Raw genomic sequence first — 27920 nt, 5'->3', positions numbered from 1 at the left:
TTCTCTGTTCTATGTAAATGTGCTAAACTGTACTTACAGATCAAACTCTTGTGATTAGCCAGGGTGAAGTCCCTCTAATAGGTACGTGTAATGTGTACATTTGGTCTGTTGATAATAAATGCTGAACTAAGAACTGTCCCTCATTGCCACACTCTCTGCTCTTTCATTATTATTATTATTATTATTGTTATAAGCAGTAGGAGCCCTTCACCAAATACATATTTCTTTTAGTGTGGAAACAGAGGAAATTGATGTTTACTGGAGTGTTCTTTGTCAATTGTGATATAAATCATTCTTTACGAATTTCGCCACTCTTTTCTAATTCTGGCCGATATATTCGCTTTGGCTTTCACTTGAAATTAACGTAACATAGCATGGTACCATCTTCTGTGCATTCGAAAACAGAAACTTATACAACAGAGCATTGTACCCTTTCATTTATTCGTGAAGTCTTCTGCTTTCCCTTGACACTGACTTCTATATTCGTTATTTATTGTTGGATAGTGCTTATGTATACTAAAACGCATCAAAATTTATAGAACACAGTACAGAATATGTTCAACAACAGAACATTGGAATAAAATCACGAAAATGTTAGATTACTTACTGGAAACTGCAAAATATTCGTAAAATTTCACAAAAAAGGCCTGAAAGTTCTAACGTATCTATGGAAAATCTGCTATTGCAGACGCTTGTCGGGGTGCCGACCTTCCTCTGGAGGACAGAAGCTCTGACTTGCCCTTTCGGTTATTTGAATAGTGTTATCAAGGAAGCAGTTCAGATTAAATTAGCAAGTGGGCTTACAAGTAGAGACGGAGATGTTTGCTTTAAATTAGCTTTGAATCCTGCTTCTTCCTGGTCAAACAACAGTGTAAATGTGTTACTACTACTTGCTTATCCTTTGGCAATTAGTGTTCATTATGAAAAAATGAAATAATCGTACGGCACTGATGGACGGGAGGCCCCATCCGCGGAAGTTCGGTTACTGGATGCAAGTCTTATTTCAGGTGACTCCACATTGGGCTATTTGGGCGTCGGTGGTATTCAGATGATGATGATGATGACAACACAGCACCCAGTTCACGAGCGGAGAGAATCTCCATCCCGGCCGACACTCGAAACCGGGCCCGCTACATGGAAGGCAAACACGTTACCATTCAACTAAGCCGGCGGACAATGTTCACTATCACTAACTTATGACGGTGGCCTTTGGTCGTATGATGACGATGCTTGTTTACGGTGTGTGTATTGTGTTTCTACACACGCTCCATGTGAAACGTCCCCTTTTGAACATTCATACAAGACTGTGCTTAAACTGACACACAATATTTTTTAGCGCAACGCAATCTGACTTTCAGAAATCCCTACAAAAGAATGGCCCTGACTAACATTGACCTATAACTTTCACAAATCACTTACCTCACCAAAAATCTTCGTTACTCGAACTACAACAATACAGCGAGCGCCACTACTGCCAGCTAAATAAAAGATTCAAACTACTGAAGGCACTAACTACTGATAGGCATAGTTAGCAAATGAAAGATTTTAATAGAGAACAAACAATGTATTTACCTTAATAGTGTTGAAAAACCATAATATACATAGCAGTTCATAATATCCAGTATAACAAATTTCAAAACTCCGCCATCTCTCTCCCCACATCCACTACTGCTGGCGGCTCACCTCCAACTGCGCAACGCTATGCGCTGTTAACATCCAGCTGCCCAACACTACAATGGCAGACAACAATGCAAACTAACCACAGACTTTACACAGCACAGCCAGTGATTTTCATACAGAGCGCTACGTAACGTTGCCAATAAGAAAACGCAAACAGCCTACTTACACATGTACAGAGGCATTAAATACTCTTGCAAACCGCTATCTCACTGCATTTGTAGCTTGAAAATCACAGGGCGTGCACCTGTCGAAACAGCGGTAACTGTCGAACACGACACCTCGTGGCAATTCCATAAGTTGTTGTATACACCGAGAGAAAGCCTGGTATCCCATACCTTTGTGATGATGATGGTGTTTGATTAGGGGGGCGGTCATCAGCACCCGTATAAATTCCCAATTTCTACGCAGTCCAATTTTTTCGCAGTCCAATCTAGCCACTGACAATAATGACGATGATAATGAAACGATGAGAACGGCACAAAGACCAATCCCCGGGAAGAGAAAATCCCCAACCCGGCTGGGAATCGAACCCGGGACCCCGTGATCCAGAGGCAACAACTCTAGCCACTAGACCACGGACCTATACCTTTATGCTTCGCTGCCATATCACAAAGGAATCGTATCACATGCGAGCAGATAGCAATCAGCTATCTCACGTAAATACTCGTACATGTTCAAGAATCTGAATTAATTTCTACACACAAAACAAAATGTCCTGACTGACTGACACATCAAGGCACAGCCCAAACCGCAAAGGAAACAATCATGAAATCTGGAGATGGTGTTGATCTTATACTGTAGGCGTTGTTTAAGAAGAGATTTTTCGAAATAGTGCGGGATGAAAGGTATTTCGATAATAAGTTGCTATTAAGGCAATTTTGAAGCTGGAACTACGAAAACTAGTACTTAATTATCGGTCAGAAATAAATGAACACTTTTCTCAGCATTTTTGGAAATTCAAACCCTACGGGGGTGAAATGGGGATGAAATGTTATATCAAAATATTTCATTATGAAATCATTTTTAAAACTAAAGTTACGAACATTTGAACTTGGATTCTCAGTTGGAAAGGAAAGCTTACGTGTTTCATTATTTGTATGTTCAAACCCTAATGGGATGAAATAGGGCCTTACTGATTCACTGACTCATCATCACCCAGTCCAAACCTATGACACAAACGTGAAAATTGAAGAGAGTGTTGATCTTAGTCTGTATGTATCGTTTAGTACGGGATATCTCGACATTCCATCCCAAAGCGACTAAAGTACAGGATGAAATATATTTGAAAGCATTTTACTGCTAAGGCAGTTTTCAAATAAATCTACGAAAGTTTCTATATTTTTATCTCGGTCGAAAATAAAAAAAAATACATGCCTCATCGTTTTTGGATATTCAGCCGCTAAGGGAGTCAAATAAAGGATGATATTCTATGAAATTAGTTCGTTATATTAAAACTTATATAAAGCAAAGTCTATGAAAATTGGTATTTGACATCTAAAGGAACATGTGGTAGGGGATGAAAGTTTTTATGGAAATATCACCCCAGGAACTCAAAAAGGAGGATTATCAAAAGCTACTAGAAAGTCTTTTTGGTCAGAAGTACATTAGGACAAGACCATTGTCCTATGTCCTTAACTAGTGTAGAAAGCTTCATAAAGTTACAATTCATTGGGAATGTGGGTTCACTCAACGACTGTTATATAACCTTCAAGCGATAGAGAACAGTAATTAGTCGTCCTTTTCTTTCCGGTTTGATTAGGTAAATATAGGCTTCGGATACGCACTAGCCGAAATCTAGATTTGCCTAATAAAACCTGAAAGAACGACTGATTGATGTGCTCTTCACTTGATAGAGTAAAAGATTCAGAAGATATTGTAATTTGTGAACAACATAAGAATTCGATTGAACAAAAACCAAAAGTCTGTGAAGACTATACAGTCTACACGAGCGAAATAACTGGCGCTATGCTAGTATGAAAAACCATCGGACTTAGGTAACTGAATACGTTATCATTCAGACAGATGCTTGCCAAAGTAGAAGTCCGCCACTGCTTGTTCAAATTCGCTCGCCGAATGGTTCCAAAGGCACAGAGTGCAAGTCCGTTTTCGAGACTGGCCCCAGCGAATAGTTCAAATATAGCCTTGCAACAGAGCAGCTTTCGGTAAGTCAAAGATGTTACTTAACCACTATCGTTAATGCTGCTACTCCGATATTTCAATCGTAAATGCAGACGATGAAAGGAATCAAAACTGTTTAATTGATGGTTATAATCAACACAACAGCCCTACAGTGATGAGGTAACATGACTGTCTTAGCCAGTTTTGAGACACAGAAGAAGAAACAGACTTGGTACGTAATAAAGTACTTTTACTTTAAATTAGTGCTGGGATTTAATGTTTTGCATTCCTGAAAAACAGTGAACGAAGATAAAGTGTCCAGTAGACGTGGGATGTAAAAACGCATACGTTAGGAACTACGAGCACTTTTTCATCCTCACTAATCTGAAAGACATGTTTTCTACTGCAAGCACTTTACTATTACGAACGATCAAAAGAATGCAGTAAACAAATGAGAACACGTTCCTCTGCTATTTTCTACGGACACAGCATCCAATACTATTATTTAGTATCGTTACTGTAAACGCTATTCGAAGTTCCGGATAATTGCATTACACACATCAATTCTGATGGAACCAGTTTGTGTTTTGATAAGTTTGAGAAAGGTATTTACACTGCAGTTTTTTCTTTGCACCTACAAGCCTAATAGAAGCCTGTTATGCCATGCCTTACTAAGGACGGACACCATATCGAAGACCTCTTTTAGCGAGTTTTCACGATTGCAGGTCATATGTAATAACAAGAGGATTACATTAGAAGTTCTTCTGCTTCACAGTGACAGAAAAATGTGCTTTCATTTGTTTATTCATTTATTTACTGCATTCTGTGGGTCGTTAATAATACCGAGATCTTACAGGAGAAGAGATGTCTTTTGAATTAGCAAATATGAGCAACTGGTCACAGCACTTACGCCTTAAGGTATGCATTTCAGGTCCAATGTTTATTGAACCTTTTCCTTTTTTGGGACAATACTATCACCTTTCAAAAAATAACACCCTGTATATGTATGATGCTGTTAAAAATTTGACGCATGCTGAAGCTCCAACTTTGCCTTGAAAAATGCTAAGTGACCGAAAATGCTAAAGTGAATTTCTTGTAGAAGAGCGACTCTGAGTCTTCTGAAAATGTTTTGTATCACTGTTAATCCCAGATGAGGAAAATTAGTCACTGTTTTACTATGAAAGTAATCCCAACACAGCATTTATTTTTTTTTCTCACTCATAAAATTTTCGAAATATCGTTATCCAGTACTTCATATCATATGACAGAGACATACTACAGGAGCATCGCTTCATCGCATTATAAATAACAAAAATTTTGTCGCTTATTAGCTATGTTTAATAAAAGAGTCTTTGGGATAACTCGAAAAATATACATGTTTTCGGCTGGAGTAAGTGGAGATCATACCAGTACTTACGTTTCCAACTTTGTTTGTATACGACGAGCGTTGAATAAGTAATGCAATACTTTTTTTCAGAATTAAGTTTGGTTTTACTCAATATTCCAATACACTATCTTACTTACTACTCTTATGGCTAAAAAAAAAAAAAAACCCCTGTTTTCTAATGTAATCTGCGAATAATGCGTCGGCCTCGTATCGTCTTCTGTTAGGAGGAGAGGAACCCAGTGCAGACACAACTTTGAGTAGTGCAACTGGTGGACGAGTGTGTCAGAGCTACCTAAAGAGACGTCCAGTTGAACAGCGAGGTGATGGATTGGGATCCGTAGACAAGTTCGAATAATAGTTTCCGCACTTTCCAACGCTGCATGAGTCGCATCTGCATGCGGTCGGCAGTCAGGCGGGAGACCGGACAGGTCTGCGCGACTTTGTTGCAGTGGTGGCAGAAGAATCGTCCAACGGCTCACCGTGCCTTTCTTCACTGCCAGGTCTCCGTAGAGATTCTGCAGGTGCCTCTGAATATCTGAGATACTCTGGTCTTCCGCCAAGAGAAACTCAATGACAGCTCTCTGCTTGGATTGCAACCCCGCTACAGACGCCATTATGAAGACTACATATAGCGCTGCCACCTGTCGGAACTTCAACAAACTATAGGGATTCAATCGGGAATATTCCACGACGTCCCACAACAAATTCCGCATTTTTTTTTTCAACCGAAATTGGCCAAGAAAAAAAGTTTTTCATTACTTGTTGGACGTCAATCGTAAGAATTTGAGAAGGCGTTTTGATCATTGCCACGAAGATCCATTTTGCTCTAAGCGAGTTTACGCACACCTTCTTCCAGTTAAGTTTCCTGTGAAATAACTATACAATGCTACGATTACAGAGGCTTCCGAATGTTGTCGTTGCACGCGTTCCACCTGCATCTCACTCATTCCGAGTTGATGCTGTTCCTCAGCAGTACAGAGGAATGCAGGGAGAAGCCCTTTCACAGTACAGCAATCAGTTGCAAAATTACGTCACTGAGCGGACTGAATGGACACCATACGACAACAAAGCGAACAGGCACAATAAAAAGAGAATCCCTTTGATTGTTAAATTAATTGTAGTCCTTCACGGAGATAATTAATAAACGCAACGACGCTTTCACCTCGTCGGCGGACCGCTAAAGTTACGCGGCGAGTTTCATTCAAATGCTGGGAGCCTCTACGGACACTGACAGTGACGGAAAATTAATTCCCGGCCGAAACAGAGTTATTATGTAAATCGCGCTGTAATCGCCGCTGTTAACTTTAACATTAACATAATTTAATTACCTAAACTTACCATTAATTTCGTAGCCGCCTGGCGGCGTCAGTCTTCATTACCGGGCCGGGGCAAGGTTTTCTGAGCCGACGCTCATCCTGAAAGGACACGCCATTTACCGTAGTTGCCGACGGCGCCACCTGTCACCGACCAGATTTTCCCCGGCGTTCTCCGCAATGCGTGGGTCCTCCTGCGCCTTGTCGGGGCGTCTATTACGGATTATTGCTTCAATTACCGCTAATTAACGTGAATGATAACGAGCACGACTCCGCGTAATGCAGGCGCGTGTGACATTCCCCGCGTCGTTACAGGGACAGCGACGCGTACACCGGTTCCATTTCCTGGCACTGGCGTAAATATCTACGAGTTGATAAAGCTCAAAAGGAAATCTCTCGCAGATTAACACGACAGTGTCAGGCGCGAAATGACTATCATTCGCGAAAGAGGTGGCTATGCAGAGAGTAATATCTTAATTTTAACTGAATGAACCTGCGTAACTGCTCGTGTAGATTTCTCAACAAATGTTTATGGAGGTGTTAAGACACAGCACTTGGTAACGAAAGTGTGGCTTGTGAAAATAAACTCACTTTCAGTAAATCTGTTTCCCTAGAGAAAGCGTAAAATATTGTTCGAGGTTCTCAGAAAAAAGTCTAAGTTATAGGGAAAGACAGGTAAAATGCAGGATGAACAAGAAACAGAAGAATAAGTATGAGAGACAGCGAGATGTCTGGGAACAAAACGGACATATGCCAAGGACAGAATGTCTCCTCTATTGCTCCACCTGTTTCTCAAAGGAAAAACCGAGGTATTAAAAGTAAATATTGAGTTTTTTCTTCTCTGGAGCTTGTATATATTTCAAAAAGGACATCTTGTTGCATTTATTTGCTAGAGAAATATTCGGTCATACAGTCGTCATAATGGTCTTTGAGTTATCATGTGTATCAGGTGCCTGGAAGCCAAATAGGGAAAACAAAGCAAGGAGGATCTAACATGAAAACTAGAACAATCTAACAGGACATTCTAGGCCGGAAGATGTCCACTAATATCAGAGATGTGCCTTAATTTTTTGGAAGAAATTTCTGAAAATATAACATTAGGGCACAACATTGTATGGAAGATACTCGTGGGGTGTTTGGAAAAAGTAAATGGAGGAGTCTAAGTGTTTGAAATTTAGTACCATAGAAGGATGTTATAAATTAGCTGTATTCATTAGAAATAGGTTGCTTCCAGCATCCACGAGGAAAGGGGTACGTTTAAAACACTGACTGAAAGATGCACAAAATGGAAATGTACCTGTTAAGACATCGGGGAATAACTTCCATACCGGCGGGAGAGAAAAAGTTGTTGATTAAGACAGTTATTCAGATACATGCGACAAATAACTGCCACTATGATGTGAGGAGGCTGTCACGGAAGAGGATGTTGTACAAATCAGATGACCCAAAAAAACGTCAGATCCATCTTAAGCAAGCCGTAAGTACATCTGAACCAACATCAGCATCATAACGTTCTGGAAAAGCTTGTAAAGCCAGACATAATATCTATAAGAAATAAAGTAACTTACGAGTTATGGCTGCTGTTTACTCGCAATCACCTTTGCGAAACAGTTTTCGGTCGTCAGACGCTATCATTGGAACTATAAAGTGTTATGTACTGTGTATATCAAGACGGCAACTACATAATGAAAGTCTTTGTAGCACCTACATCACTTTGCAGTTGTCACAGAAACACCAACACTTTTGAACAAAAGCAAGACTACAGCTTTTTGTGGAATACCCACCGCATTGCTGATAAAATATAAATAAACAAATAAACAAAGGCAGAGAAGTTTCCTGGGACGTTAAACTGTGGGCCAGTCCGAGACTCGAACTCGATACCTCTGCTTTTCGCGAGCAAGTGCTGTACTACTTGAGCTACCAAAGCACTAGTCATACTTCGTTGTCACAGCTTTAGTTCAACCAATAAGACGTCTTCTGTCATCTGTGCAGCACAGCAGTTCACCTTGGGAACTTACAAGACTAGTACTCCCGGAACAAAGGAAATTGAGGAGAAATGGCTTATCTACAGTCTAAGGGATGTTTCCAGAATGAAATTTTCACTCTCATGCTGAGAATTGCGTGATATGAAAGTTTCTAACAGTTTAAAACAACGTGCTCGACCGACACTCGAACTCAGAACAGTAAATAAGTTTTAATCTGCCAAAAAGCTTAGTATCATCGCACATTTCGCTGCAGAGCTAAAATCTCGCTCTAAAAGCAGAGAAGTCTGTATTCTAATATTGATATACATGACAGAAGAAAATCGCAACATCAGATAATAATTTACATAGACTAATGAAAGTTCGAGAACAGATATGTCTAAGTAACATAGGTAAGTATTAACATTACAAGATCACACTTTAATGTAAGCGCGACATAAGCTATTGGAAATGTGAGGTACTGGTACATTAATAACCATCGTTACTGCCAGAATGTTGAAAGCAAGTATGCATTATGTTATTCAGGTGCCGGATATCGGTTTGTGGGTTGGAGCTTCATGCCTGTTGTACTTGTTCGGTCAATACAGGCACGGTCTTTGCTAATCGAGGAGGCCAACAACGGTATGTGGGCGAGAGTTACCCTGTTGGGAAACAACTCCTGGAATGCTGTTCATGGCAGCACAACAGGCCGAATCACCAGAGTGACGTACAAATTTGCAGTCAGAGCGAGTGGGATAAACACGAGAGCGCTTCTGCAGTCATATGAAATAGCTCCCCAGTCCATTATTCCAGATGTAGATCCATTCTGTCTACACACCGACAGGCTGGTTGCAAGTCCTCAAACACCTGCTCCTCTCCAACACACAGACATCACTGGTTGAGAGGCAGAGCCAGCTTTTCTGTGAAAACGCAACAGAATCAAGCCTGCCCTCCAATGAGCTCTCGTTTGACACCACTGAAGTCTCAAATGGCGGTGGTTTGGGGTCAGTTGAATGCATTCCATGTGGTCTGTCTCGGAGCTGTCCCTGAAGTAAACGATTTGTAACAGCTCGTCGTGTCACTGTGGTACCAGCTACTGCCCATACTGCTGCTGCAAATGAAGTACGATGCATCAGAGCCATACGCCGAACGGCGTTGGCCACCAGCGGGCCAGTCTCCTTGCGACAGTAAATTCTCGTCAGCATCCCTGTCAGCAGTCGTGTACAGTGGTTATATTCCTGTCTTGGAGCTGTAACGCAGAAAGAACCTTTAGCTTCTCGTAGCTCTATCACACGAACTCGTTCAAACTGAATAAGATGATGATAATGACTTCTTTGTCGCGTTAAAGGCATTCTCGGCTAAAATACATCCAGCACGTCCAGTGACAAGGGTAACTAACGCTAACGACCGTTAAAATGGGAATTTAAAGTAAACTTTTACGCGACTGTCCCGAAAACTAAATTGGCATCATCTTCCAGATGTGGAAGCACGCCTACCAGCTTTCGCTTAGATTGCACAACTCCTTCTTGGTGCTGCCTGTTTTTGTTTTTTTTTTCTTCGGCATATATTTTCTGATGAATATGTTTTCTGAAAATGTAAAAAGCACAAAACTAACGCATGCGCTGTCCATTAGAAGCTGAGTGAAGGGAAACAAGGAAAGCAGGAATGCGCTTGAAGTAACCCGAGACACGCACCTAAAAGCTGCCCGCAGTCTTGTGTTGCCGCAATGGCCGAGGAATCGATCACTGTGACAAGCGAGCCACGCTGACAGCAGACGTGTAAATGGGAAGGCTTGTGATAGCACCCTTACGTCAGCAGCTCAGGTGCCAACTAGTGGGGAAAAAAAGGAACACTGTTTGGGCAGCAATTAACAAGGCAGCTGCAGGGCCTTCCCACGAGGGTAGACCTTCCTCCGCCCCCTCCCCCCCCCCCCCGCCTCTTATAGTTGAGGTCGGTCGTGACGGCGGGGACGTGGCGGGTGACGGGGGAAGAGGGGTGGAGCAGACTATGCCCAGCACCTGGCGGGCGCTCACCGCAACATGGACTCCGCATAGGTGCGCACACGCCAACAGGGGTTCCCAGGAGGATGGAACGGTGCGAATGTAGGGCGCCTATCCAACAGGCTGAAGACTGAGTAAGACAAGTAGAACAGAGCACAACGTTGTTCAGTTGTTCAGTCGTTGGTGAGGATGTTTTCTGAACAACGTACGAAACGTACCATGTAAGCAAGGTGAAGGTGAGGAAGAGTAGTAATTGTAACAGTCGTTTCACTCAAACGTTGCTCTCTTGTACAAGAATACTGGTCATGTGATATCTGACACTTCCATCTTCACGAATACTTCGCAAGACACCTTCCTGAGTGTACAGTAGTGTATACTGTGTACCACTGTCACATTTCTCCTGTTCCATTCGCGAATGGTTTACGGAGAAAAGAATTGCCGGAAAGATTCCACGTGGGCTAGGGAATAGCGATTACCGCTGAAACAGCAATTTTTTGCGCACATCGGATTTCTTTAACGTCAGTTTAAAACCTCTCAAAACAAATGTTCATTGAAACAACCGATTTTAGGTTTTTAATCCCTATTCTTGCCTGTAATAAATGTAAAAATCGATTAAAAATTGAAAAAATTTGACTTCCTCAGTTTCAAGATACACAGAATCAAAATACTAAATTAAATAGACAAACAAAAGAAAACTTACTCAGTCTTCAGTTGGCTGCTTTTTCTTCCGACAATATCTGCTAGAGAATTCACATAAATAGTTAAAACTAAAATTGAAGCCTTTAATAAAAAAAATACCAGTAGTCAATGATTCTAATTTTCTGTAACTCTGCTCAAATATCATGTTGCAATTCAGGATCATACCCTTATTTCGCGTTTAGTAATAGTCAGTGTTAAAAGGTGGTCGTCCCCTTAGCTGAGGTATCAGGACGTCTGACTGCCATGCAGCAGGACCTCGTTCGATTCCCGGCCGGATGTGAGATTTTCTCATCTGGGGGATTTGATGTTGTGTTGTCCTCATCATTCAATCATCACCGACACGCCAGTCGCTCAGTGTGGCATCCTCTGAAAAGAGTGCTACTTGGCTGCCGAAATTCCCCGGTCTGGGATACCCGGCCATCAATGCCATACGATCATTTGAATTTCAGTGCCAAAGGGTGTAAACTGACGTACTACAGTTTTCGTGTTAATTAGCCCGTTTTTGAGGGCTACGAGCAGATAAAGGCGTATTTCATAGACACAGCAAAGAGATCAACTACTTTCAGTTTTTATTGTAACCCACGAACGAACATTTAAGTTTTATGTTTTCTCCTTACTTGATTTTGGAAGTTTGTTGTGGACCCTCCTGTTCTTAATCTTTTAAAAAATGTGGCCCTGTACTTCACTGGTGCTGCACTTCGTTAAATCTTCCAGACAAGGGATGGTGTCATTTCGTAATACTACCAATGTCCCTCGACGACAATGAGTGAAACTTCCATGTCGACAAGATGAAGCAAGTCTCACACATTGCAAGTACCCGCGTACCATTCAATAGTCCCCACCCACGTGGTAACAGGTTCATTATTGACTCAGGAATTCTGTACTAATTCTTGTGCCATGTGTTTGTTAATCGTTTTTGGCGGCATTGCTATCATAATAGTACTGGTTGCTTTTCTCATTTTCTACAGTAACGCAGTATTTCAAAGGAATGGAAATTTTGCGAATAAATATTACTCGCTTTTTAAAAAGGTTAATTTTAAAACGAAGAATTTTATCGCTGCTGCTACGGCTAATTTCTATTTTGTTTTTTTTTTTTGTCACGTTATTAATAAAAAAATTAAGAAAAGCCTGTTAAAACAGATACCAGACCAATAACGAAAATAACGGTTCAGTTAGGGAAAAGCCGAACGGTTAAACCCGGTACAGGTATTTTAGTCTGAGTAGACAAAAATACCAATATCGATTTTAACCGTTCGGTTTTCCTCTTTCTCTAAAGTTGGCACGAATATCACAAATTTTATGTGCGCTGTGCTTTCCCGAGATATACGTAGGAGAAAGCAATGTCTCTGACTCCTCTAGAACTCTGTGATGGAGAAAGCCTCTCTTGCAGCGTCTGCCACTCATGGACTCATCATCTCCGTGACGCTTTCGTGCTTACTAAATGAAACTGTGCCGAAGCGCGCTGATCTTCGTTGAATCTCTTTTTTCTTCTATCTTTCCTATCCGGTAAATATTCTGTACTGACGAGCAGTGCTGGCCGCTGTGGCCGAGCGGCTCTAGGCGCTTCAGTCCGGAACTGCGCTGCTGCTACGGTCGTTGGTTCGAATCCTGCCTCGGACATGGATGTGTGTGATGTCCTTAGGTTAGTTATATTTAAGTAGTTCTAAGTCTAGGGGACTGATGACCCCAGATGTTAAGTCCCATAGTGCCTAGAGCCATTTAAACCATTTGACGAGCAGTATTCAATTTTTGGTGGAACGAGGGTTTTGTAAGCTACCTCCTTCGTTGACGAACTACATTTCTGATGCTTCTTCCAATGAATGTGTCTGCCATCTGCTTTTCACCTGCTTCATTTTATGTGACCATTCCACGTCAGATCGTCCGCGCGCATACTTCTGGATATTCTATAGACGTTAACCTGCAATTGTGTAATCATACAATAATTGGTCTTCCTGTCTATTTATGTGTAATACGTTACATTTCTTTATGCTGAGGCTCAACTGCAACTCTCTGCACCGAGCAACGATCCTCTGCAAGCCTTTCTGCATGTCACGACAATTTTCTAGCGTCGCGACTTCTCTATATACAACAGCATCATCCGCGAAACGCCTCATGGGACTTCCGACGTTACCTACTATCTCATTTACATATTCTGTGAAAAGTAAGTTGTCCTATGACGCTCCCTTCCGGCACACTCGAAGCTACTATAATGCCTGATGACTTGCTGTGTTGTGTTTGCTAGAAACTCTTCAGTCCGGTCACGCAACTGATGTGATAGTCCGGAAGTTCGTGTTTTGTTCCTTAGGCGACAATGCTGATATATATCGAATGTCTTCTGGAAGTCAAGGAAAAGGACATCAACCTAGGCCTCTGTTCCTACCGCTTTCTGGGCTTCGTTAACTAACAGAATGACCTGTTTTCAGAACCCATATTGATTCCTACACAGTAGATATTCTGTCGCCAGGATTATACGCGAGGATAAAACCTGTTCCAAATGCTACAACAGAACGACGTCAGAGATAAAGGCTTATAGCTGTGCGTCTTTTCAAGGATTCCTTTTGAAAAAGGAAATTTGTGCATTTTCCTAATCATTAGGAACACTTCGGTTCTCCAGGGACCTGCGATACACTGCTGCTAGGTGATGGCAAGTTCTTCCGCTTACTCTACGTGGAATATTATTGGTACCCTATCTGGTGCAGTCGCTTTCCTATCTTGGAGTGTTTTCAGTAGCTTTTCTGTCCGAATGTCACATTTCGACAATGGCCATTTCCTAGTTCGTGTGGCGATTTAAAATAGGTACGAAGGTGAGATATTCCTCCATGAAACCGTTTTGGGTAAGTATTTTTAGTATTGCGACCTTTCCATCTTTCGTTTACATGTCATTACTCTCGTGGGGTGGCTGAGTCGATGGCATCTATCAGTTCACGGATTCGACATAAGACGATTTTCTGGCAAGATGATAAACAGAATTTTACTTTAGAACTCGTTGAACGCTTACGCATGGCCCATTTACACTAATTTTGGCTTCGTTTAAATTTTGTTTATCTGTGTAGTTACAGTTAATGATGCAGTGAAGCTCCCTTTCCTTCCTTAGCAGCTGTATAACACTATTGTTGTACTATGGCGGACTTTCTCCATCACTCACAACTTTGTGAGGTTCATACCAGTCAAAAGCGTGTTGTACAGCGCTCTTGAACTTTGTCCGTTGACGCTCAGCGTTCTGAATGCTGAAGATCAAATTTCGTATTGACCCGTCCGGTAACTGAAACTTGTTTCATGTCGCTCTTGCTGTACAGAAAGATATTCCTACATTTCTTTGCATTCTTGTTTATAGCTGTATTCACTGATGCTGTGACCACTTTATGAACAGTGATTCCTTGTTGCACGCCAACTGAGGCAAATTTTTCGGACACGTTCGTCACCAGCTGGGGTAAGATATTACCTTGGCGCTTCGGTTCTCTGATTAAATGCTCAAGGCAATTTTCATGTCAGACACTTAGAAGAATTTCCTGTTCCTGCTGTCCGTCAAATTCACTTGAGTGTTCCAGTCCGTAGTTGGTAGGTTGAGCTTTCCACCTAAAACCACAACATGACCAGTAAATTTATGAGAAATATTCTCCGAGTTTCCCCTCTATTGTTTCGCCAGTCCTGCTGCTGAGGTAGGGGAGCTGTAGCAGCACGCAATGACCACCACTTATCTGCACCCACATTATTTCGCGTTCTGGACCAGTACCTAATTACGTTAAAATGTACATATATTTTATTTCTGTAAACGCATAGCGAATTCAGAGGGACAGTGACTCATAAGCTGATCTAGATTGAAGTAAATGTTAATAGACCAAGAAATCAAGTACTGTATGATCACACTGTCATTCATAAATTACTAAAACAGCAACTACCGCAAAATACCTGGAAGTAACTTAAAATGACGACCATTTTACATCCTGGTGAAAGTTTTCACTACTTCAGTATGTCATAGGAAGCAATATAAAATTAAATATATCCTTATTAATTCTTTTCTTTGAGCTGTATCGAGTCATTATTTGATCCCATGTATGAAAATGTAACGAAAAGTTGTTACGTAAATTGGTATCGTTTTCTGCATTGCAACATCATCACAAGGTAATTTTTGTATCTACTCTTCGTACTTCTAGACACTCAACCCGGTAAGGTGTAATCTGTGTAAAAACTCTTATCGAGCGGAAAGGGGAGACAAGTGATGAGTGGTAGGATTCGAAGGTTTTCTTCTGGTTTCTAGTATTTGTGATACTCCGAGAGGAAGAACTGGACCCTAATCCATCGTAGAAAAAGACGCTCAGGAATAGAAGGCAACAGGGGAATTGAGAAGAAATACAAAGTAGATTCATCATCCAAGCTGGAAGAACGACAACGAGACGTCACATCTTCCGGAACCGATAGCCATCAGGTTGCGAGATACAGGACCCTCCAGCAGCAAATCCCAGCGATTTACGTGGTCGCTGTGTCCAAAAGGACGGCACGAATTTCATTGTTATACCACTCTTCAAGTAGAAGTAGAATGATAGCTTCTGTGACTTGAGCTGTGGGTTTTGTTTTAAATTGTATAGCAAATGTCTAAGGGCCCAGCTTCCGAGTGTCAATCTGAACTGTGTATTAAACAGACGATCTTCCATACAAAAGTGCCGTTAAGTCGACCAATGGTAGAAGTGGATCTCTGTGTTCGTGATCTTAAACCGACATCTGCAGAATCCACCTACTCAGAAATCATCTAAGAATTTGTTTACAGTGCTTGATTCATAGCGTGTCGCTTCAGAGCCATCGCAATATTATTATATTCAGCTTTGATGAAGATTTTGGAAGTCGATGGAACCTCCTTTGCATTGTAGTAGCAGCTCGGAGATATTCCCGCAACAGCTTATGGTCGATTCCAGAGACTACGCGGCAGTCATCACGAGGTAGAAGGTACCTGAGGTGACATTTCTGAATTCAGTTACCTACAATCCGCAGCCATTTCTGTTGCTGAGTCATACAAACCTAAATCTATTTGCCTAACATCAGGCTAAAGAGTACTATACAGTAAAACAGTAGATATACTCGTTGAGGTGATAGTTAATGAAACCAATTTACCGGAATTCCTGGGTTTAAAACACAGTTGTTGGTGGAACATAACATACCATTGCGCTCAGCTGTCAGCAGTTTCAAATTAAACTGAGTACTGTAGATGTTTATTCTTCATTTTATACATGTGTTTGTCTGTTTTACGAATCATTTAATTCCTGTTACGGTTTATGTTGCTACATCCTTTCAAACCAAATAGCAATTAAATCAGTACTAATCTCATTAAAGATGTTCATCTGTGTATTTCTACAAACGCTTAGCAAATTGCACAAGTTCAGTGACCGATCAATGGTCTGGATTCTTACGACATGAATCTGCTAACACACGTCAGAAATACAAACATTCTGTTCCCTTATACTCTGAACAACATTTTCCTAAAGCGTATTTCCATTAACATTCCACATATGGACATAGGTAGCTAACAGTTACTTATAAATTAGCCGGCCGAAGTGGCCGCGCGGTTCTGGCGCTGCAGTCTGGAACCGCGAGACCGCTACGGTCGCAGGTTCGAATCCTGCCTCGGGCATGGATGAGTGTGATGTCCTTAGGTTAGTTAGGTTTAACTAGTTCTAAGTTCTAGGGGACTAATGACCTCAGCAGTTGAGTCCCATGGTGCTCAGAGCCATTTGAACTTATAAATTATCACCACTGCAGCAGCACTTACGGGAGAAGCATAGTCATATCTAGTTCCATACAGGGTGAGTCACCTAACGTTACCGCAGCGGTAATGTTAGGTGACTCACCCTGTATATATAAATGCATGCAATGATTGTATGTGTGACCGTGGCAGTGTCAATGTGTCGCAAGGATCAGTACAGGCAGGTATAAGGAGAAAAGCAAGCTTCCAGGTACTGGCAGATGTACACAGGTTGGAAGCTTTATGCACTTAATTGATTTTGGCAGACGGGGGTATGACAGCTCAAAATGGTTAAACTGGCTCTGAGCACTATGGGACTTAACAACTGAGATCATCAGTCCCTTAGAACTACTTAAGCCTAACCAACCTAAGGACATCACACACATCCATGCCCGAGGCAGGATTCGAACCTGCGACCATAGCAGCAGCGCGGTTCCGAATTGAAGCACCTAGAATCGCTCGTCCACAGCGGACGGCTCTGTGATAGCTCAAGAAATATTTAGTCATCCTAGTGTTGTGCTGTATACATTCTGTGCTGAGCTGCTGTATGTTTGTGCAGTGTAGTGTACTCTGGGAATTCAAATTTATATTTAGTGTGGGAAGAGTACAGGCAACGTACACGTACCTTCATTACAATGGGAAGATATTGTTAATGACATAGCTCTTCCCAAGCTGCAGTAAATTTCTTAAAACTTTCTTAAGCTGTGTCAGAGAGCACCTCCACTCCTTCCATATTAATAACGTAAGTGTGGAGCAGATATGTCTTGAATTCAAATAAAAAGTATCGACAGCAATTGAGAGATTGGTACCAAATGAATTACAAACGACGGAGCTGATCTCCCTTGGTGTACAAAGCAGGTCCGAACACCGCTGCAGAAACAACGAAGAAAGCATGCCGAAACCTCAAGACTGGCGATAGTCTCGGAGTAGTGAAGCTGCGTAAGTCACTCAATAATAACAGCAAGTCTTCCCGTCCAGATTGTAAACCAGTTACGTTGCTTTCAGGGCATGCTGACGCAATAGCTCCATAATTAGCAATGATATACAACCGCTTTATCAACCCAAGATTTGTACCCAAAGGCTCGAAAGCTGCACAGGGCAAACCAATATTCATGAAAAGCAATAGGAGTACTCCGCTAAACTGCAGACCTGTATATTAACGTCGAAATGCAGCAGGATTTTGGAACATATATTCTGTTCGAACATTATGAATTACCTCGAAAAGAACGGTGCACTTGCACACAGTCAACACGGATTTAGAAAACATTGTCTTGTGAAGCACAAGTAGCTCTTTACTCACACTACTTGTTGAGTGATAATGACAAGTTATTTCAGATTGATTCCTTAGTCCTAGATTTCTTTAAAGCTTTTGACACCATAACTCACAGCTGGCTTAAAATCACATCGCGTGCTTATGGAATATCATTTTAGTTATGCTACGGGATTCGTGATTTCCTGTCAGGTATGTCACAGTTCGTAGTAATTACCTGGAAGTCATCGAGTAAAAGGGAAATGATTTCTGGTGTTCCCCAAGATGGTGTTATAAGCCCTCTGCTGTTGCTTACATTTATAAACGATTTAGGAGAATATCTGAGAAGCCATCTAAGATTGTTTTCAGATGATTCTGTCGTTCATCGTCCAGTAAAGTCATCAGAAAATCAAAACCAACCGCAAAACGATCTAGATAAGATATATGTATGGTGTGAAAATGGGCAGTTGACCTTTAATGATGACAAGTGTGAGGTCATCCATATACGTGCTAGAAGGAATCTGTTAAACATCGGTTACTCAATAAATCAATCAAATCTGAAGGCCGTAAATTCAACTAAATACCTAAGAATTAGATTTACGAACAACTTAAATTGGGAGGACCACCTAGAAAATGCTGTGGGGTAGGAGAACCATAGACTGCGTGTGTTTCATTGGCAAAACACTTCGAAGATGCAACAGATCTGCTAAACAGACTGCCTATACTGTGCTTTTCCGTCCTCTTTGGGAGTGCTACTGCGCTGTGAGATATGATTAATGGAGTACATCAAGGATCTTCAAAGAAGGCCAGCACGTTTTGTGTTATCGAGATACAGAGTAGAGAGTGTCACTCACATGATACTCTATTTGAGGTGGAAATAATTCAAACAAAGGCGTTTATCGTTGACTTTCTCCTCTGAATGCGAAAACATTTTGTCGATGCGGACTTACATCGAGAGAAACGATTGCCACTATAAAATAATGGACATCGGAGCTCACACGGAAAGACATCGATGTTCTATCTCTCAGCGCGTTGTTCAAGAGTGGAATAACAGAAAATTAATGTGTAGGTGGTTCGACGAACCCTCAGCCAGGCACTTAAGTATGATTTACAGAGTAGCCAAGTAGATGTACAAGGTGATGAAGCCAGAGGCATGGTAATTAATCAATTAACAGCAGGAATAGTGAAAGAAAATTATGACTGTTATATAAACATCCTATTGACCTATATAAAGCAAATAAGAAGCGTGCACCAGCTCAGATATCAGATTCACTGAAAGGCTATCTGTAATCTCATCCATGAAAGAAGTGCCTAACAAAACACTTGTTCGACCGATTTTTGAAATTTTTTTAGTATTTCTCGTCAGCTTGTGGCCGTATCAGGTCACACTAATCCTAGCGACTAACAAGACCTGATGAAATGTGGCATACGCGCGCTTGTTTACTCTGCGCCAGAACGTAAGAGATGCTTGACAAACGCCTGTAACAGATTATACAATGAATGCATTGTAAATCCAAGAGAGTACGTTCTGGGCAACATATTACTTCTTCCAGTATACGTCTTCTGAAATGAACGCAGTGCGATTTAGAGCCAACACCAAGGCTTGCCGACAATCATCCATTCCATACTCCATTGACGAATGAAGTAAGGATGGGGTGCTTAAATGACGGTTGTACCCTCCACCAGAAATCATACAATGATATGTTGGAGTAAAGCATTTGATTTATGAGTCAGTCTCAATATTGCATCGTAATTTATTGTCCTTGACATGAAGATGTCTTAAGTACACAGGCAGCCATCTTGGTAGCGACGAAGATAATTTATTAGGTAATAAATTAAAACTTAACTAAATACTTATCTGCCCTACATTCAGTGTCATAAATTATGTAAATTATATAAATACTGACGTCTACCCTCCAACGCCTGGGATAACACCTAGTGCCATAAATTAGGTCCACAATAAAAACAAAATAACACCCAAGTATTGTAGTGGGAAAGGTAAGAGGGATATGTGGGAGTAAAGAGGTAACTGGTGCATTTGCTTACATGAGGGTCATATATTGTATAGCGCATGTTGCCTGTTCTTCCGCTGCCTAGGCTAAAATCCATTCTGCTCCACTACTCCCAATTCATCTGTAACTGAGGTTACATGACTATTCCGTTTTACATCCACTCAAATTGGCACACTCAGGTTTTTGTATGTATTCGCAGGTTTTTGTATGTATTCACAGAATAAAAATCTCTGATTCGTCTTACTTGTAAAGACACTGCCAATCTTGGTAGCTTTCCAAGATCTGGCTGGATATTTCTGCAGCTTTTTTTCAGACTGTACTTCATTGTAGATAACTATCATCTGCTCCAACTCGACGCTCCAGCTCGACGCCCTAAAAACCGGGCTCCATTTAAGCTGTGTCTTCTTATAGCATGATTTTTCCGATATGGGGGCACAGAAAGCACGCACTGCAGTTCAGAGTCTTGGCTCCACTCTGAAAGTGGTTTACAGATTTACTGACACTGAGGAACACCACCAAGTTCCTGAGTAACTGAGATATTTAAAGGGACTTAAGAGGTTATATATTACATACCAGCTGCTAGGATCCAGTCTATTACATACCTGCTGCTAGGATCCAGTCTTCTTGACAGATCATAAATGCTAAGAACTGACATCTGAACCTAGTGCAAGACGTTTCTCAAGAAAAACCCCAGAGGAAGTTCCCACTGACAGCGACTGACGATGTGACTCGAGGAGCCATGAGACTGCTGTGCGCATGCTAGCTGAGTTTACACCAGCTGCCGTCCATAGGCTTTTTGAAACGATAGCAAAAAGTTCGCATCTTGCAACAAAATCTTGGAGAATGGAGTTACTCAACATCGATCGTTCATTTGGTAGACATTGCAAATTGAATCCACTAGTCACAAGACAACCGAACAGGAAATTCAATGCTCTGAAGGACAAGAGTTGGGGGAGTGCAGGAGCATTCTGGGATTTCGACGAGAAGGTTGATTCAGTGGATTCGATTCAATTGACGTTATTTCGATTTGCACGGTGCTTCGCAAAGGAAACCCATAGCTGGCTGTTTTTGTTAGTTTTCAGATTTTGAATCTGATTCCTGTATTCATCCCAGTGTCTACTGTCATTTTGTTACATCCTCAAAATCCATTCCGTGTCGAATGGTTTTCCTTTTGCCCCAGTGGCTACAGCCACTACCAGGCCTACATCTCGATGCCTTGAACAATACTGCAGTTTTCCTACAGCAGACGAAAGACGCCTCATGAGCACTGGGAGACAGTGAACAGCCAATGCGGCTGGAATGTTTCGACGCACTGACCAGCGGCTTGCTGATGGCGAGCGATTAAGAACAAAGCAGTGGACAGGCTGTAGGTAAGCTGCTCTGAATATCGCCTGTAAACTTGCTAGGAAATGGAGACATAATGATAGAAAGCCACTAGTTGTCAAACAACAGCCACTTGAGACAATGCCAGCTCTTCTGAAGACCGATACGCACTGCAATTCGGTCTTATGGTGATATTAAATTATTAATTACTCCACAAGTGCCAAATTACTGAGTTGTGCCTACGCCGAGTCAAAATCGCCTTGAGATATTTTAGTTTATATTTTATGCATTACATGGATATAATGCAAATAATTATAGTTACACCTTTTTTCTTGTGTCAATAATTTTGTTCCCTCCTTTGTTTTGACGTCCTGCATAAGGCCATTCCATTTGATTTTCATACTCTACGTAATTAGTACTAACTCCTAACGTCCCTGTACACTTCCGTGAGGCGCTCCTGCAGTGGCGTCTTTATTGGGTGTTTCACATCTCCTATTAAAGGCTTCTAGGTGTTGCAATAGGAGTCAGTAGAGAATGTTTTAATAAGGAACCCAACTCCAGAAATATAATGTTCAGATCAGTTTAAAATCTTCCGCTTCATAGTGTGCAGACAAACTGAGATAAAGCTCCATTGCCAGTCCCTTTCTAATTTTCGCAAGTAGGAGGATTGACTGCCTTGCACGAAAACAGGAGATCTGAATGTTACACGAACATCAAAACTTATTTTGCTCAGAAATGTTTCAGTGTTGGACTTAGCTTTTTTATCTAAACTTTATCTACTAAGGCACATTTACAGCCACGACAAGCAGGTAATAGGAATCGTGAAAAACTCTATGTATGTCGATGTCTCTCCATCAAAGATAACATGTTTTGTACTTCCTACCACGAAATCGTCAATGCTGGAACAAATTTCGATTGACTCCAATAGCGCTGTTGTAGTATCACCAAGGTCTGTTACATACGGGCATGACATTCCTGCTCATTTCTGTTATACAATGCGACAAGACGACTACAAGCATACAGAAAGCTACACTTCGGATGGCAGCAAAAGGTATCGTTTATTTGTAACACAATTTTTACAGTATGGAGGGTAGATAGTGCCAAATGGTTCAAATGGCTCTGAGCACTATGGGACTTAACATCTATGGTCATGAGTCCCCTAGAACGTAGAACTACTTAAACCTAACTAACCTAAGGACATCACACAACACCCAGTCATCACGAAGCAGAGAAAATCCCTGAACCCGCCGGGAATCGAACCCGGGAACCCGGGCGTGGGAAGCGAGAACGCTACCGCACGACCACGAGCCGCGGACAGGTAGATAGTGCCATTTAAATTGGCAGCAACTAAATAATTACACCACATTTGTTTTTCTTTCGTATCCTACGGGCCCAGGGAGGAATTAAACGGTGCGCTGTAGACCATGAAATGTACAAGGGAATGACGACAGAAAAAAATTGCTTTATACTGGGACTCGAACCCGGATATCTCGCTTTACGTGAGTGGTCACTTTAACTGGATTGTCTCTTCGTTAACTACTCATGGCCAGGCCCAAAATTCCGTATCTCGTCCTTCCTGCGTCGCCACCTGTAGTCGTGCACGCAGGGGAGAACGTTTTAAGTGGAAAGTCGCTGCCTGGTGTCGGTCGATAAATACAATGTTGCAGTGTCTGTGTTGTTGAGCAGAACGGTATCCGAAGGAACATTGCATCGTTCTCCTTAACTATACAGGCACTGAAGTATCTCACTACAAACAATTTTGTTTACGACTCTATCGTAACTATCAGCATTTAATGAAATATTTCGTAATCTCATTTTATTTTTGGAACAAAAAGTTGTTATTTAACAGCAGAGGACCTGGCCTTTTGGAGATAAAGGTATGTCTGCTCAGCAGTGTGAAATTCTTTTCACTACACTGCCTTTCAGATCAGTAAATGCGGAACGTAGGTAACTTGCGTGGAATGCAGTACCTACATTGCCCAGCGAATCAAATAAGCCGTTGCTAGGTGAAGGCAAAATCAGACAGACGCGTTAATGAAACATCAAAAGCAATAAAAGTGCTTCCTAACACAGAAGCAAGCCGTTCTACAATTGTTGCTACATCCCGGCCACAAACGTCAGATATCTTGAACACATTCACTTTTGAAGCAGAAATAATTTTATTTACAAAAATACTCGTGCATTGGAATTTCGAATGACGTGTACAAATGAGGTGATTATTAGATGGCTTACAAAATTTTTACATGTCAAGAAAAGGATCTATTATTAGAAAAATGGACAACACCAGAAGTAAGTGTTACTCATGAATTAAATATTTGTTTATGTTGTGGTGCTGTCCAGAGATCGCGGTGCCACACCAAAGTCGGCAACAAGAATCGACTCCACAGACATTAGCAAGGCTTCACTGCAATCGGCAACAACGTGTGAGAGGCACTCCAGAAGACCACACGTCCCTCTCAGTAACAGCAGCACCATCGCACTGAGGTCAGTATAGTGTCGAGCATGCAAAATCTCAGCCCCAGTTCGTGATCTCAGCTACAGGAGTCGGCATCATCTTCTGGGACAAATGAGTTGTTGAAGTTTCAGATGAACCTCTACTGTCTTAAATGTCGTCCGTTGTCCCTCAAGAGGAGAGACGGTTAATTAGTGCATCCAGTGTTGCTTTGCTAGGACATGATGTACAGTATCCAGTGCCCTTCTGGCAAAGGAGTGTGTAAAAGTTGAGTAAATCTTTTATTAATTTATGTAATAAAGTGAACTATGTGAGGAAAGGACGAGCTGGGTTCCAATGGAATTACATTTTCCTGGAGACATATGGGTCTCAACTTAATCTTGAATAAAATTATAAGCTGAAGAATTCAAATAAAATTCGTGCAGCACCTGGGACTTGAACCCTGGTCCTCCGGTTATTAAGCAAAGGTGCAATCCTCCTCACGGCTGGACCACTGTGAGTGCCCACTCTCCACAGACTGCCCCAGTCCATTGCCTTTCCTAACACAAACTTCAGTTCATAGCTTCAGTAGTGGATAACACATCTGCCTTGTAATCAGGAGAGCTGGGTTCACATCCCAGCTGTGGCGTAGATATTAATTCATTACTTCAGCTTCTATTCTTATCGAATATTTCATGTGGTCCAATTTGATGAACCTTCTCCCAGAGCAATGAAAGAACACATGGTTGTGGCCAGAAGAAAGTAGTTCTGTCTGGACACAACTTACTTTCTCTTGATTTCTGTGGAGAAAGGAATAAATGCATGCATATTTGAAACTATGTCACATGAATATGATGTAGGTTTTGCCAGTGAATCTGTGAGATTGGGCTGCTTTACGTTTCTTGATCATCCGTTTCTCTTGATGATTTGATAATTATTTGAACACTCAAGTGTAGTCACTGTTTTGATAATCAATCAGAAAAATAAATTAAAAATAAAGTATTTTAAACATAGCTGCAATACAGCAACGGTTCCACGTAATAAAATTATAAACAGCCGACCACTTGCAATGGATAAAGACTTCTTTACCTAGGTTTCAACAAATGTAAATTTGTCTTCTTCAGAAAGTGGCAATTTTACATTAGTAAGGACTAATGTACCATCGCCATTTTTACAAATGTCGGCATAGATCCATTTGTCAGAATTAAAATATAGCCCTGAAAATAGGGTTTGTCACGTAAATATAAATTAGTACATGGATCTTGCAGAGTCGGTTGACAACCGACAACCGACAACCGATGGTGGGGATGGTGCCTGACCCGCTATGGAGTCCTCAGTCACTCAATGATCAATTACAGTGACTGAGGACTCCACAGCGGGTCAGGTGCCATCGCTGTTATCAAGGTGGTGCAAACTCTGATGATGGCCCGCAATTAAAAGGCCAAAACCCGTCACAAAGTTAACATCGGCTATGATCAAGACTGTTTTTTAAACAATTTCATGTTTTAGTAGTTGATTGGGTGACCTAAATCAGCACGGATTTGACTGACGGATCGGGATCTTAGGAATAACTTGCAGCAGCGGAGAGGGTTTTAGAAGCAGGTGGTGAATCAGGGCATTGCGTGGCGCAGAGGCAGGCAGGCAACTAGCCGGCTGTGCTGTGTACGCACCTACGACGGTGAGGTTGAGGCGGGTGTTGCGGGACGGCGACTGGCGGAAGTCGACGCGGCAGCGGTAGACGCCCTCGTCGCGCTCCGAGATCTCGCTGAGCGACAGCGTGGCCGGCGTGGTGACGGTGCGGAAGTAGCCGCGCTCGCCCAGGATCGCCTTGTCGCGCCAGTGCGAGGCCGACTCCGAGGCGCGGCCACGCGCGTCGTAGCTGCCAACAGCACCGGCGTCTGTCTACAGATACCACTACGGCACTCGCATCGGGTTGTTATGCACATTCCAGATATCAAATCCAAAGCAAGAGGGCAGGAGGTATTTTAAAGTTGCTTTTGGGGAGAAATGGACACCTGAATACTTCTAATTAGGCTAATTTATAATTATTTACTACCAGTCACACTTATAGTTATTTGGACTCAAAATGACACTGCGCGTTTCGATTCTATTCTGACCATCTTCAGGAGAGCATAAATAGACGGTGATTCGGCTGCCCCTACCTGTAAGTTTTATGCAACCCGTAACGCCGTCAAAAATCACACACGAAATTTTCACATTCTTCCTCTTGTTAAGTGCGAACTATCGGCCCTACAAAAAAATATGGACACGACTTTTGTGTAGAAAGTTTATGTAGTTTATTTTGTACCAGAATACGATTTCGTTGGAGACCATAGTTTTCAGGTTTTTCAAGAAAAATATATTTTAAAGTGAGTTTTGTACGATTTTGTTGATTCCAAGCTGCGGCCTCTAGCGAAAACGTAACACAGTACTGAATTTAACTACAATAAATTTCATACAATAAGGTTCTCATTTTTTATGTAGGATTCACAGTTTTTGGGTAGTGAGCGAGAAATTACGAAAATTTTGCACATGATATTTGAAGATACTGCAGATTGCATAAGACCCATAGGTAGATGAAATCACTCTGTCTAGAAAAATGTATTACAAATGATAAAATGTCTTAACTAATCCATATTAAGACAAAAATACTAAAACCACTATTCCACTGATGGAGTTGTAGTTGGGGGATGTAGGGAGTACTTGTGGACGCGGGGGAGGGGGGGGGCGCAGAGGGGGAGAGGAGGGATGACCAGAATTCGACATTCGACATACAATGGTATCTGTAGCTGTGATTATTTTGTTGTTGTACTCAGGAAGAAATCTCTCGCCCTGGTCGAGTTCAACAACACGTCCGTTTCTTGACTTCAAGATACCGAAACATACCAGCAGGTGTGAGTCTATGTTAACAGGAAACATCCTGATACAGACACAACTATACCAAACTCTTGTATGCTTACCATCAATCTCAGGAAAGCAGTGTTATACAGAACCCACAAATCTCGACTCAAGCACACTGATCTAGGAAAAGAGCTACAGAAACTATAAAATTTACAGAAATTCTTGTACATGCCTCCAACGCATGTATTGTTCAGCTCCATGTGGAGGAGACACCTTCCAGAATCTTCAACAGACTTCACAATATAACATACCAACGTTTATGTTTTGCAAAAAAAAAAAAAAAAAAAAAAAAAAACTTTGTATTACATCGTTATTTCTTGAAAAATTACGTAACATTTAACTGTTGAATAAACGCGTAACACAATGGTGTTTTCTTTCCATGACTTATTTTCGATTCAGTTTAATTGACATGCTTGCTATTACAACTGGGTTGACATTTTTGCATTCTTCAGCAGAAGTCCATATGTCTGTAAGTTCCTTGATGTGTTGTACCAGCCCTCTAAGTGTGGTTTTATTAAAAATTTGCATTACAGTGTCTCATAAATACTGTACTACGTTCATCTGTAGACTGATTATAGCTCTTGAGAAGAGACCCACCGCCTTGAAACCCCTCCTTCAACCGTGGTGGAAAATCTTATGTCCGGATCATTTTTTTTATTTTTCAGACGATACATATAAACTTCATTCAACAGTGGAGACATTACACGTGCTGTGCAAGCAAATGAAGCCCCACACGACTTGCTTCACAGTCTGAGCCACAGTTAATATACAGAATTCATTCTAAGCTGCTTTGAAATATTGGCTGCTTTCTTCATATATGGAGGAAATGGATTCATCTACAATGCCAAACAGTAAGAATAAAAAGACTGACTGGTAAAGAAACATAAACATTTCAGAGTTTCGACGACTGTTTGAACATATGCCGGAAGTTGCACCTTCTTTAGTTGGTTGTTTTAAAGAAACCACTTATTTGTTTAACATTAATTTAGAGCGTGTTAAGAAGCTGTAAACTAAGTTCATGGGCCATGCTCCAGTCATTTCCAAATAGATTTATAGTATCACTGGTCAAGTCTTGCTGTAACGAATCGTCGCTCATGGAAACACAAGTGAAT

At 41.5% G+C, this 27920-nt stretch overlaps 1 protein-coding gene across 1 annotated transcript in view; it reads right to left on the bottom strand.

Annotated features, from left to right (window-relative positions):
• LOC126188758 (nephrin-like) overlaps nucleotides 1-27920 on the bottom strand; it is a 645061-nt gene that overhangs the window by 477141 nt on the left and 140000 nt on the right. The window contains exon 4 of the mRNA XM_049930368.1: nucleotides 25578-25786. Coding sequence (XP_049786325.1) covers nucleotides 25578-25786 — 209 coding nt within the window. The remainder of the gene's footprint in view (nucleotides 1-25577; nucleotides 25787-27920) is intronic.

The sequence above is a fragment of the Schistocerca cancellata genome, chromosome 5 (genome assembly GCF_023864275.1).
Source record: "Schistocerca cancellata isolate TAMUIC-IGC-003103 chromosome 5, iqSchCanc2.1, whole genome shotgun sequence".
NCBI lineage: Eukaryota > Metazoa > Arthropoda > Insecta > Orthoptera > Acrididae > Schistocerca > Schistocerca cancellata.
This window is presented reverse-complemented; position numbering and strand designations above follow the sequence as displayed.